General features: G+C 34.7%; 1 protein-coding gene across 1 annotated transcript in view; it reads right to left on the bottom strand.

Moving 5' to 3' along the window:
• Nucleotides 1-12,358, bottom strand: part of Col11a1 (collagen type XI alpha 1 chain) — a 179,974-nt gene that overhangs the window by 65,470 nt on the left and 102,146 nt on the right. The window contains exons 37-40 of the mRNA XM_048352067.1: nucleotides 8,416-8,469; nucleotides 3,291-3,344; nucleotides 685-792; nucleotides 185-274 (exon numbers count right to left, since the gene is read on the bottom strand). Of these exons, the coding sequence (XP_048208024.1) occupies nucleotides 185-274; nucleotides 685-792; nucleotides 3,291-3,344; nucleotides 8,416-8,469 (306 nt within the window). The remainder of the gene's footprint in view (nucleotides 1-184; nucleotides 275-684; nucleotides 793-3,290; nucleotides 3,345-8,415; nucleotides 8,470-12,358) is intronic.

Genomic DNA, 12,358 nt, shown 5'->3' on the forward strand with positions numbered 1-12,358 from the left:
GATATATGATTGGCAAAATGCAGACCTAAATATTACCTGACACTCATACAAACATATAACACGATATCCAGGTATATAGGTTTATATATTCTCTCTTAATTACTCATGACTCTTTAGTTAAGCTCCAAGAAAATTTCTTCAAGGAAGAAATCTGATTCCATGGTTTATGTATATTTGATGATACCTGAGCTCCAGGAAGACCTCGTTCACCTGGGAACCCACGTATCCCTGCTGGTCCATCTTTTCCTGAGATTCCTTGAGGACCTGGGTCACCCTAAAAAATTGCAGTATACATCTTTTAATGAAAAGTATTTTCTACAATAAAACTGTGATAACTTCTAACCTACACATACAACATATAAGCCAAAACTTGAATATTATTTAATTGTGATAATATTCTATGAGATGCCACATTAGTGTGTACACATATATATGCACATATATAGAGAGGAAAATGATTTTTAGACAAGAATAAGCAAGAATTAGTTTATTGCCAGTGAGCTGATCTGATTAGTTGTATAGTACTATCTGGTCTTATCTACAAATATAATAATCTTAAACGTCTTCTTGACAACCCTTAACGACACTATGACAAATGACACAGAATCTATTGAATGTGCTGAGAAGTAGAATGAACATTGAGTGGATGTTCTGAGACAGGAAGGGACCTTAGGCCTCCAGTACCTTTGCACCTTCTTTTCCTGCAGTACCAGGTAGACCTTGTTCTCCAGGTGGTCCTGGAGGACCAGGATGCCCACGTTCACCTATTGGACCAGTCTCACCCGTTGGTCCCTAAATTAAATCAATCAAATCCTGTTAGCATTTTGTTTCCATTTTGGTCTTTCCATAATAAAGAGCACTACATTTCACAAAAGTTCTCTATTCTCATTTAATTTTCATGATCGCCTTTGAAGCACAGGATGACACAACGCTAGATAACACAGTGATAACACAATGAGAGAATCCTATCTGCTGAAGTAATCACAGGATTATATTCTATCTTGCTCAGAATATCCAAGGAAAAAACAAAATCTGAAGAGATTTTTTTTTAATGCAGGAAGTGCTTCAAGTATTAAGACTATGAACTTTTTTTGTTTTTGTCATTTATGGGGTTTGAACTACTGGCCTGGGTGTTGTTCTTGTTCTCCCAGTGGTCAATGCGTTTGAGTAATAGCACCACTTCTAGTTTTCTGGTGGTTAATTGGAGATAAGTGTATCACGGACTTTCCTGCCACAGTTGGCTTTGAACCACAATCCTCAGATCTCAGCTTCCTACACAGTAAGGATCACAGGTATAAGCCACCAGTGCCCAGCTAAGACTGATCTTTTTAAAACTACAGTTTCATCCTACTTCTCTCTTTTACTAGGTGCCAAACTAATTTAAGAATAAACAGATAAATAGCATTGTTCTGCACTGGTAAGTACTCAACGAATCCCTGCTTGCTAATAAGCCCAGGTCACCAGGGAACCCAAACAACCTGAGGTGGTTCCCTTTGGGATCTCCATGAACTGGAGATCTCCAGTATGTTAATTTATATCCATTTGACAAAACCTAAAGAATAGGACAGCCACATCTAGAAAGCAGTGAGTTGGGGCCCACAGTACCTCCAGGCTGAAGGCTACAACAAATAGCTGACTGTTTTAAATTGCACTCAATGCCAATATGAAAAATGTCAGGCTGTTTACAAGTCGCAAGTGGTGCTGTTTTGTGGTGCTCAAGTATAATAACGTTTGAAGTATAAATAGGAAATGGTGACTAGAGACTTTCTGTCTCCACTTAGAGCAGAAAAGCAAAGCAAAAGATTTAAGTTAAAAATATACAAAAGGACATATTCCAGATGCTGGTTAAATGGTGGAATATAAGATTGAAGCTGCTCATCCCCTGATATTTTTCTAAAATGGCAACATATTTCTAGCTTTCAGCCTTGGAAACAGTAGAAATGATGACATAAAGTTCTTAATTTAAATGATTTTATCTCAGTAATTACTGAAAAATCTTCAAGCTATCATTATTATGCAAACAGATTCCCCCAAAGGGATTTTTTTTCTTAAATATCTGGACACCAAGATTAGAATTTCAACAACAAAAATTAAAAGTGGATACTAACTTAATAGTTCATCATTGAAAGAAGCATGAGTCAGGTGCATTGTAACTCAGAATTCTACAGATGGAATTAAAACTCTTTGCACAAATACTTAAAAATAAATAAATATGCTGGCTGCTGGTAATTTATGGCTATAATCTGAGGCTGAGATCTGAGGATCTGGGGCAGGAAATCCTATAAGACACTGATCTCCAGTTAACCACCAAAAAGCCAAAAGTGGAGCTGTGGCTCAAGTGGTAGAGTGATAGACTTGAACAAAATAAGCATGGGAACAGTGCCCAGGCACTGTGTGTGCATGTTTTTGTTTTGTGTGTGTGTGTGTATGTGTGTGAGAGTGTGTTAGAACATGTTGAGAAGTAACTTGGGGTAAAGAAAGAATATTTAAAGCAATTAAATAAGACACTTACTAATTTCGCTGACTCTTCCTGTAATTTATAATTAAGAAGTGGTAAAATTCCAACTGAATAACCTAAATCTTGTTTCCATGCAATGTGTTTTGCTAAAGAATATAAATATTATTTCCTATTCCTATGATTTGTGTCTGTTACTAAGAAATAGTTTAATTCAGGATATTGTGCCTGATTTGAGACTGTGTGCTATCTTGTGAGAGTCTTGAAAATGCAGTTACTCACACATACCCCCCAAAATAATCTAAGATTTTTATCCTGATGTAAATATAGTTACAAAGACGAAAATCTTAATTTTCAAAATCTTAAAACTTTAACATGTAATTCATTACAAGTACTAAAATATTTGTGGGATATTATATTAAACTCTGTATTACTATAATTGTATTTCTAGATCTAATTGATACTCAAAAGTTCTTAGGATACTTTAAACTATTTGTGGTCAATTTATTTAATTAAAAAACCTTTTAATTATTAAAACTGGATGTTTCATATGTAGAGGTAAGTCTGGTTATGCTTGAGTGTCAACTTCTCTGTGACTTTTCTGTGTCATTACCATTATTCTCTTTCATTCATGCAGGTAAGTGAAAAATAACTTTAGTGATACCAGTGTACTGAAATCATTGAACTGTGGTAACTTCCATGTATTGAAGTGTGCTCTGAAATCTAACATGAGATCATTTTGATTGTAATCAATGGACAGATTTCTATGCACTTGGTAAGGTGTACCATACACATAAGAAATGAATGTTTAGAACCATAAAGGAAAGCCATGTACCTGTGGTCCAACCACACCTCCGGGTCCAGGAGGACCTGTCTTGCCTTGAAATCCCTAAGAAAGAAAAGCATAAATCTATAAAAGCTGGAGGGAAAAAGTAAATGCTGAGATTTTATGTAATAATTGAATTTCTCATGATAAAAGAAAGCACCTTTGGGCAAAAACACATCTTTTCAAATGTTAAGTATAAATTATTACAGTCCAGTTCTCCAAAACCTCAATTTGCTTTAGTCTTCAACATACCAAATTATGATGAAACTGTTGCATTCAGTAAACTTTTTTTTTAAAAAGTTAATCTGAAGAAGCAGGTGTAAAAAAATGGACTTTATTTTTTCCTTAGTAATGTTAATCCAGGCAGAAGAATATATGAAAATTTCACCTAGTGACATCATCTAAGGATGAAATAATTCATGATTTAAATATGTTGTTTTATTTTCTTTTCCTTTTTGCTCTTAATATTTGAGGTTTAATCTCAGGGTTTGTGGTGAATAGGCAAGAACCATTTGAGCCCTGCCTCAGCCTTTTTTGCATTTTAGTCATTTTTGAGAAATGACCTCAAACTTTTAGTCCAGGCCAGTCTCAAACTGCATTCCTCTTAATGATGACACTCATATAGCTGAGACTGCTGTGTGCACTATCCTGACCACCTTGCCCATTGGGACAGTATTTTTGCTAAATCTTATTAACCATATTTGTCTCAAATGTTACAGGTACCTCAACCAGGTCTTCTTTATTTTAACCATCAGTTAATTAAAAAGTAAAGGGTAATCCAGGTGCTGGTAGCTCACTCATAAATCTAGGTATTCAGGAGGCTCAAATCTTGAGGATCCCAATTCAAAGCCACCTGGGGCAAGAATGTCCTTGAGACTCTTATCTTAAATTACCTACCAAAAAACCCAGAAGTAGAGCTGTGCTCAAGGGGTAGGGTGCTGCCCTTCAGCAAAAAATGTTCAGGGACAGCACTTCGGCCCTTAGCTCAAGTCCCAGGACTGGTACAGTGGTACACTGGCACACACACACACACACACACACACACACACACACACACACTCACACGAGAAAGGAGAAAGGAAAGGGACACACACACACACACACACACACACACACACACGAGAAAGGAGAAAGGAAAGGGTGACTGATTTCAAAATACATTGTAATGATCAAGAAAGATATTTAAAAGTAAGTCTTCTGACCATTACAGTTCAAATGCAACTGTATTCTTAATAACTAAACCAATTAATTCTGAGGGAAATTATCAGAAATTTTCTTTACATTTCATAGACAAAACAGTGCTTTTGCTTAATTTTAACATTTTATCCACTGGTTTCATTTGGAAACCCATTTCAGATTTACATTGTAAGCATACACAAATACAAACAGGCATACATATTTGTGTATAATGCATATACATGTCTGTATACACACATACACAATTCTGTGGACTAGGGAATGACACATAATATTACCTCTATACTGATAAACTCTTTCAATAATGTCAAATTATTTCTAATTCTCTAGTCTGTGCTAAATCTTAAAGATATTTCAGTAAGTGCTGATTGGATATTTCTGTTTGCATATGATCCTCATTTTAATGTCTCAGCACTGAAGTCACTCTCCATTCTCCTCTTGGGCAGCCCCCTTCATTAGTGAAATGCTTTCAGAACCTCAGACTTCAAAAGGTAATTTTCTTTTCTTCAGGACAATCACATTTTTCCAATCAAGTTCATTCACTTGTTCACATTAGCTAGAATCAACATCTCACAGAAAGACAGTCCAACCAAGTAATAAGTATCATCAAGCAACATTAGTGGCAAAGTTGAGCCATGTCGGCATGTCCAGTCACATCTTCAGCTTTAAAAATGTGTCCTCGGTTCTAGCTTTGCTGATTGTCCCTTTGTCTTTGTAGTGCTACACACAACATATTTGTGTGAACTGTTAAATTCATTTGCACTACCCTCCTTTCAACAGTTATTCAGTAAGTGTGACTTGAAGGGAACGATGTAATTCTCAAGCTCAAAAAGCTCAAAATTTTATAGCACTTTTTGTCTTAGTAACTACAAGGTCAATAGCACACACAAACAATTATCATGATTGATTAAAATTAATGGATCAATTAACTTGCAGTCCATACTTGTACCTGTACATTCATTTATCTTTCAGCCATGTGTGAAGGGGTTAGGTTTTGGGGGCACTTGAAGAGTGCATTGCACAAAGGTGTGCTCATGGAAGACACTCAAAAGTGTTGGAAGTCATCTAATAAAATTACACTAGGAGGTCCTACAAATAAACTGCACATGGGAAACTTATTAGTTTAAAATACAGGTTGATTCCTTTTATAATTTTGTCAAATAAGATTACATGTGCCACTTAATTTTAGAATAACTGAAGTCATAATGCTTCCTGAAGTACCCAAAGACAGAAATTAGTTTGATACATTCATGTTTAGTTTGGAAAATTTATCATGGGAACCAATAAAAATGAAAAACAAATTATAATGACCTGTAATGGATTAAGTTAATTTTAGGATCAATATTGGTTTTGATATTGTATCTCTGACAGAAATGTGACTTATTTCAGTATAATAGAAACTAGTTTTAATTTTTCTAGTTGACTTGAAAAAGCTTAAAAATGTAAAATGTCAAAAGAAAGCTTGAAGGATTTCTAACTGGGTACAAACCCTACATATAACCCCAAATTTTCTTCTTTGAAATCAGATCTCTCTCTCTCTCTCTCTCTCTCTGCCCCCCACCCCCAGCAACACATAAAAATACAGCGAGGTTAAATTCTTTCTCTTGTACAAGGATATCTTTTAAATCTCAGTTAGCATGGAATAGATAAGGAGTAATTCCTACTTACAGAGTTATTTGCTTCACTTAAAATATTTTTGAAGTTGGGAATGCAATTTTCTAGAAATTATTGCCTTTCTCCATGAGAGCCTAGTAAATACAAGAATTCTTACTAGAAGAAAAATGCTTTGTAGCAAAGAGGCCTTGAGGCCATCTTAAGAATGATCTGGACATTCAGCTCAGACTACAAAACAAAACAAAACAAAAAACTATATATGTATATATAAAGAGTCAGATGCTGGTGGCTCAGACCTATAATCCTTGCTACTCAGGAGGCCAAGATCTGAAGATTGTGGTTCGAAGCCAGCCCAGGCAGGAAACTCTGTGAGACTCATCTACAGTTAACCACCAGAAATCTAGAAGTATAGCTATGGCTTCAGTAGAAAGCTCAGGGAAAGTGACTAGGGATCTGAGTTTCAATATATAAAATATAAAGAATTTAACTCATTTGAAAGACTTTGCCTTGAGGAGACTGGGCCTTCCTACTTATATAGACACCTAAACTTTTTCTGTATTCTGACATTGAGCCACTCAGAAGACAACGTACAGTGCTCCATGTGGGGAAAGCTAACTACTCAAGCTGGTGGTAGCGCTTGTCAAGGATCCATGTGATACTGATTTAGAGAATATAAAGTTATGAGGTTGTAGTAATTTCCAGCCACATTTCATGTGGCCTGGGAGATCATGTAATGTATGCCATGGTCAGAATCCCTACCAACATCACCCAGCTTTGGGGGTAAAGCTGAAGATGCAAAAAAAGTTCAGCAAGCTAGAGGTGTCAAGAACACAGAATGTCTGACAAGGAAAGCTTCCAGCAGCAAATTACCAAAGGTCATGTGAACTGCCCAAGTCATTTAGTGTTCACAGTCATACCAGCATGTTCCCTGAATGTCAAGCACAAAGTTACAAGTTTTACTGTCTACCCTACAAAGTGTTGGTCTTGCTTTGGTTCATCTCTTTTTTTTTTCTGTACCCCGGTTGTACAGTTTTGGAATGGTAGGGTTTACATTGTGCCATTGTGTGGTAATGTTTATACTGTGCCATTGTGCACGTGCAGTGTGTAACTTATTTGTATTTTTAGAGATTTACAGCTCAGAATCTGCCTTGGTTGTCAAATGACACTTTAAACTCGAGTTTTCACCAGTGTTGTAGCTGTTAAGTCTACGAGGACTCACTGATGTTAACTGAATTAATATTGAATTAGGAAGTGGACAGGAGCCTTTTGGCTCAAGTCTAAAGGCTTATTTTGGGCTTAATTTTAAGGAAGTAAGTGAAAGTTTGATGAGTGGTAAATTTGTGCTGTTGATTGTAAATTTGACTGGATTCAGAAGTACCTACGAACTTGATCAATTACATGGTTGGGTATATCTGTAATAATATTTCCAAATAGAATTAAAATTACTCATGTGGGTAACACCTCTCCTGAATGTAGTTGTCACCATCCCATAGTTTGGGAACTGGTGGAAAAAGAGGAGAGAAAGAAGAGAGCTCACAATGACCAGCCTTCCCTTCTTTTCTTCCTGGCATCCATAAGATAACCATGAGATAACCATGTTCTGCCCCACATCATGCCCAAGGTCCCAAAACTGGGAGGATAGACAATGGATGGAAACTTCTGAGATTACTAGCCAAAGTAAATCCTTCTTCTTTCAAGTGTGTTTGTCAGATATTTTGTCACAGGAATGAAATATCTTACATAATTGCTTACAGTTTGTAGATAAAATTAAATTATATAAATACACACATATGTATATGTAATATATATATTAATTTTATAATACACATATATTCATCCTTTTAAGTATTTGATTCTGTTTCATTGTCCTTTGTCCCCCGATGGTTCTGGCATCGTCAGCTATGTCATCCTTTTGAAATGGGTGATGGTGCTCTGCTATGTTAACAACATGTGTTTTTTCCTTTCAAAAGGGAAGGGGTGATAGGTTTGGGAGAAATGTATCTGTCAACAGATATCAGTAAAAGGGTGAAGGAGAATAACTGGTAGAACTATTCAAAACACCAGGGGAGCCTCTGTCTGTTCAATCTTAAAATGCTTGTATCGACAATAAGAAAATTAATATCAATTAATACTTTGGTTTTTTTCAAATGAGTACAAACACTTGCTTACTTATACATCTATTTAAAGATATTAATAAAATTCAACACAATCCATGCAACTCACTGTTCTGCAAAGGGTAATTTGATTGTTCATGATGAGATTATTATGAACTGCAGCAGTAGTAGAAATAGAAAAATTCAGTCAAGATAATGCACCTACTTACAGTTTCCCCACGTTGCCCAGGGTGTCCTGGAAGCCCGTCTTTCCCAGGGGGCCCCTGAAATCACAAATATTCAACATTCCATGCCATCAATATTCCTTGGATTACTTCATGGTTTGAATGCAGTACAAACAGTTTTCCTTTATTTCATCAACCATTTAATGTTCTGTTTCTTTTACAGATATTCAGGAGAATTTATATATAAGTGCATAAGTCTGTTAATATAGTTCTATAACTCTGAGACTAATGAAAAACAAAAAACAGAACATACTCCAAACATTTTTGTAACTTGCCTCCTTATATATTGAACTAAGGTTAACAGGGAAAGATAGTGTCCTCTAGTGGCAATCTGTAGTTCTGACCGAAATGAGAATGTAAAGAAACAATGCATTGTACCCCTTAATAGATTTCCAGAACAGAAACAGAAACTATGTGCTAGCTTTAAGTTTACATGTCACCAGAACCGTTTTTTTTTTCTTTCAGATTGTTCAAAGTTGCCTTTAGAAAGAAAAAGCTTAAGTATTAGAGAGTAAACTTGGTCTGCTATTTATTGCAATTACGGCTCAAAGTGCTATTTACTATGCTTTGTCATGATATGGGGATTAATTGAAGCTGGTAATTAATTACTTAAGGCAAACAAGTGTAAAGTTCCTGTATTTTAACTACATAGTAACAAGAGATCCCTCCTGATATGCCTTAGAGATTACTTACTATCTTTTCCCCCAGAATCCATTATGTAGCAATCCAAATATCAAAACATGGTTAATAGGGAAGAAAAGACATACTCTCAACTCCCTGAATAACTGAGAATGATGATTACTTCAATAGTGACACTTTAAATCACAAGAGGCCAATCTCTTCCTATATGGCAATTGTGGAAATAAATTTTCATATATATTATATATACTATAGTATATAGTATATATAACTTATATATACTATATATACTTATATATACTATAGTATATATAGTATACGATATATACTATATATAATATACATATACTATACTATATGGTATATATTATATAATATCCTATATACATATACTACACTATATGCTATATATACGCATATAATATATACATAGTGTGTATATATACTACATAGTATATACTATGCTATATATACTATATACTATACCATATATACTATATACTATACTATATATACTATATACTATACTATATATACTATATACTATACTATATATACTATATATACACTATAGCATATATAGTATATATGAATTATACATACTATATATAGTTTATCTAATATATATATGAAAATTTATTTCCACACAGTGTGTCTGAGTAAAAGATTTTGTTCTGAAATATCATTTTTACAGTAGCTTTCTTCTACCTATTTCACCCAAGTTTTACTTTTTCAGAGTGGCAAGTGGAACAAGGCCAGGCACTTGCTCTCTGATCACATCTGCATTGCACATTGTCATGGGAATCATCAGCTCTAATTAAAATCTGCCATACTAGTTCACAGAAGCATGGCTTGTTCATGTTTTTCAGGACCGCCACAGTGATTCTCTTGTAATTCCTCCTCTACCAAGACTGGATGGCTTCTAATGAAGAATGTTTAACCACATTTCTTAGGCTTCCTTTCGAAAACATAAGGGCAGACCAATGCATTAGTCATTAGGTAGGCAAAAATGTCATATGCATCTCTGCTCTGTTTTGATATAAAACATAGAAATTGTTCATTAGGAGAATCTTTCATCTACAGCAAGTTTCTCAGGACATCAAATATCAACTATTCTTCTTTGTTGGTACTTTAAGTCAGATAGGAATGTATGTGATACTCATTTGGGTGAATGCTGAAGGTTTTACTAAATATAGAGCATGCCCTCTTAAGAACGGTAAAGGTGAGAGTACCCATACCGCCCACGATAGGAAAATGGCTCTACAGTGAAGTATGTTGTAATCACAAAACAAGATACACATTTCCAACACGTTTGTAAATTCAATACCTCTGCTGTTTACTGATGGAGATGCTTGGCATTGGGTTGATGCTCATTTACATATACTAATATCCATTTAAATTTATTCATGATTGTATATGCCTATGTGTCTTTAATATCCTATCACGATAACTAAGCGTAAGAAAAATTTGGAAGTCTTATTTTGAACATCAAACGTTTCAATGCATTTCATTCACACAACTTTAAAAAGGCAATATTTGCATTGGTTTGTTTTTCAAACATAGTTCTTTGATATCTGGTGAGTGAATAACTTCTCCTTTTTTGATAATCCACTTTTAACTCATTTGTACTTCCCTTATAAAATTTAATCCTTTAAAATAGGGATTATAGATGTAAATAATGTCCTATAGGGATGAGCATAACATAATGTCTAGTTATGATCTTAGATAGTTTCAGGGAATAGAACTAATGGCTTAAACATTAATACTACTATCATTTTTCTTGACTTAAGTATGCATTTTAATATTAAGCAGTTACTCATCATTTTAGTAGTTTGACATTTCTATTTAATAAAATAAAGCAAAATAGCTGCCATGAAGTTTCAAAAACTTTAAGCATTATTTAAAATACTATAGTTATTCATTAAAATCTACTGCCCCTTTTTCTTCTGGGTAAAAGTCAGCAATAGTTTATAGAAAGAAAATATAAATAGTTGTATAAGAATAATTCTTCACTTCTAATTTCCAATTTTCTTCTATAAATAGAATATTCCTCATGATATATATAAGCTTAAATCACTGTGAGTTATTTTTTTTTCTTAAATGAGGCAACTACATTTTCCACAGATTAACAAGTTTTAAATGGAACAAGCTAAGTACTCCATATGCAGGTGTGTTTGTGTATTTGTGTGTGTGTGTGCATGTACATGTTCATGTGAATCTACTCGTACCTGTCTGAGTACATTTTTCCTGGTACTATAAGGATATACCACTTAGTATGTAAATTAATCTTCTTCCTTCACCTCCATTTTTTATTTTTATGCCAAAGAGATAAACATGCTTTTTTCTGTCTACATAAAGACAATGCCAGAAAAATGGTAGGTCCTTTTTATTTTGTGCTTTAATAGTTCACTCGACAGAAAAGAGTATAAAAGCCATTCTGTGTAAGTGAGTGCAACATTTCTAACAATGTCATGTCTTTCCAAGTAGGCTACATGCGCCTGAAGTGGAGGTATTTATTATGTTGCTAGTACCCCTGAGAAATAAGAATGAGTGCACGGTGATCAATGGTTCACTCTGCTAAAAGACACATAATATAGGACAGACTGATAAAAGTCTGAGGGAAAATGCCTCAAATGTTTTTTAATTATCATGTGATATTAGGAAAATAATCCATACTCACATTTGTGAGTATAAATGGTAATATAAAGTTGTATATCCCATCACATGTTTTCCACTAAACATGATTGAAGCATATGGCTTCAAATTAGTTACTAGAAAACATGTGCACAGACACATAGAACTATGTTATCACTCCTGTAAGTTTGTAGAGATTTTATGTCGATTCGAACGAATGTCAGGGGATGAGTAAAAAAATTCTGTGCAGCAAGCAGGTAGTCTCTTTATTTATTTATTTATTTGTTTGTTTGTTTGTTTGTTTGTTTGTTTGTTTGTTTGTTGATCCCAGTGCTTGAACTCAGGATCTGGGCGCTGTCCCTGAATCTCTTTGTCCTCAAGGCTTGCACTATGCCACTTGAGCCACAACATCACTTCTGGCTTTTTTGAGTAGATTATTGGAAATAAAAGTCTCATGGACTTTTCTGCCCAGGCTGGCTTCAAAGAGAGATCCTCAGATCTCAGCCTCAGTAGCTAAGATCGCAGGTGTGTGCTACACACACCTAGCTCTACCCAAGCTATTTGAAATAAAGCTATTTGTATCAACCTTTCTGTAGCCTTGTAATGTAAATAACAATTATTTTTACTATCAAATAAAATTGAAGCATTTAATGTT

The sequence above is a fragment of the Perognathus longimembris genome, chromosome 7 (assembly GCF_023159225.1).
Source record: "Perognathus longimembris pacificus isolate PPM17 chromosome 7, ASM2315922v1, whole genome shotgun sequence".
Taxonomy (NCBI): Eukaryota; Metazoa; Chordata; class Mammalia; order Rodentia; family Heteromyidae; genus Perognathus; species Perognathus longimembris.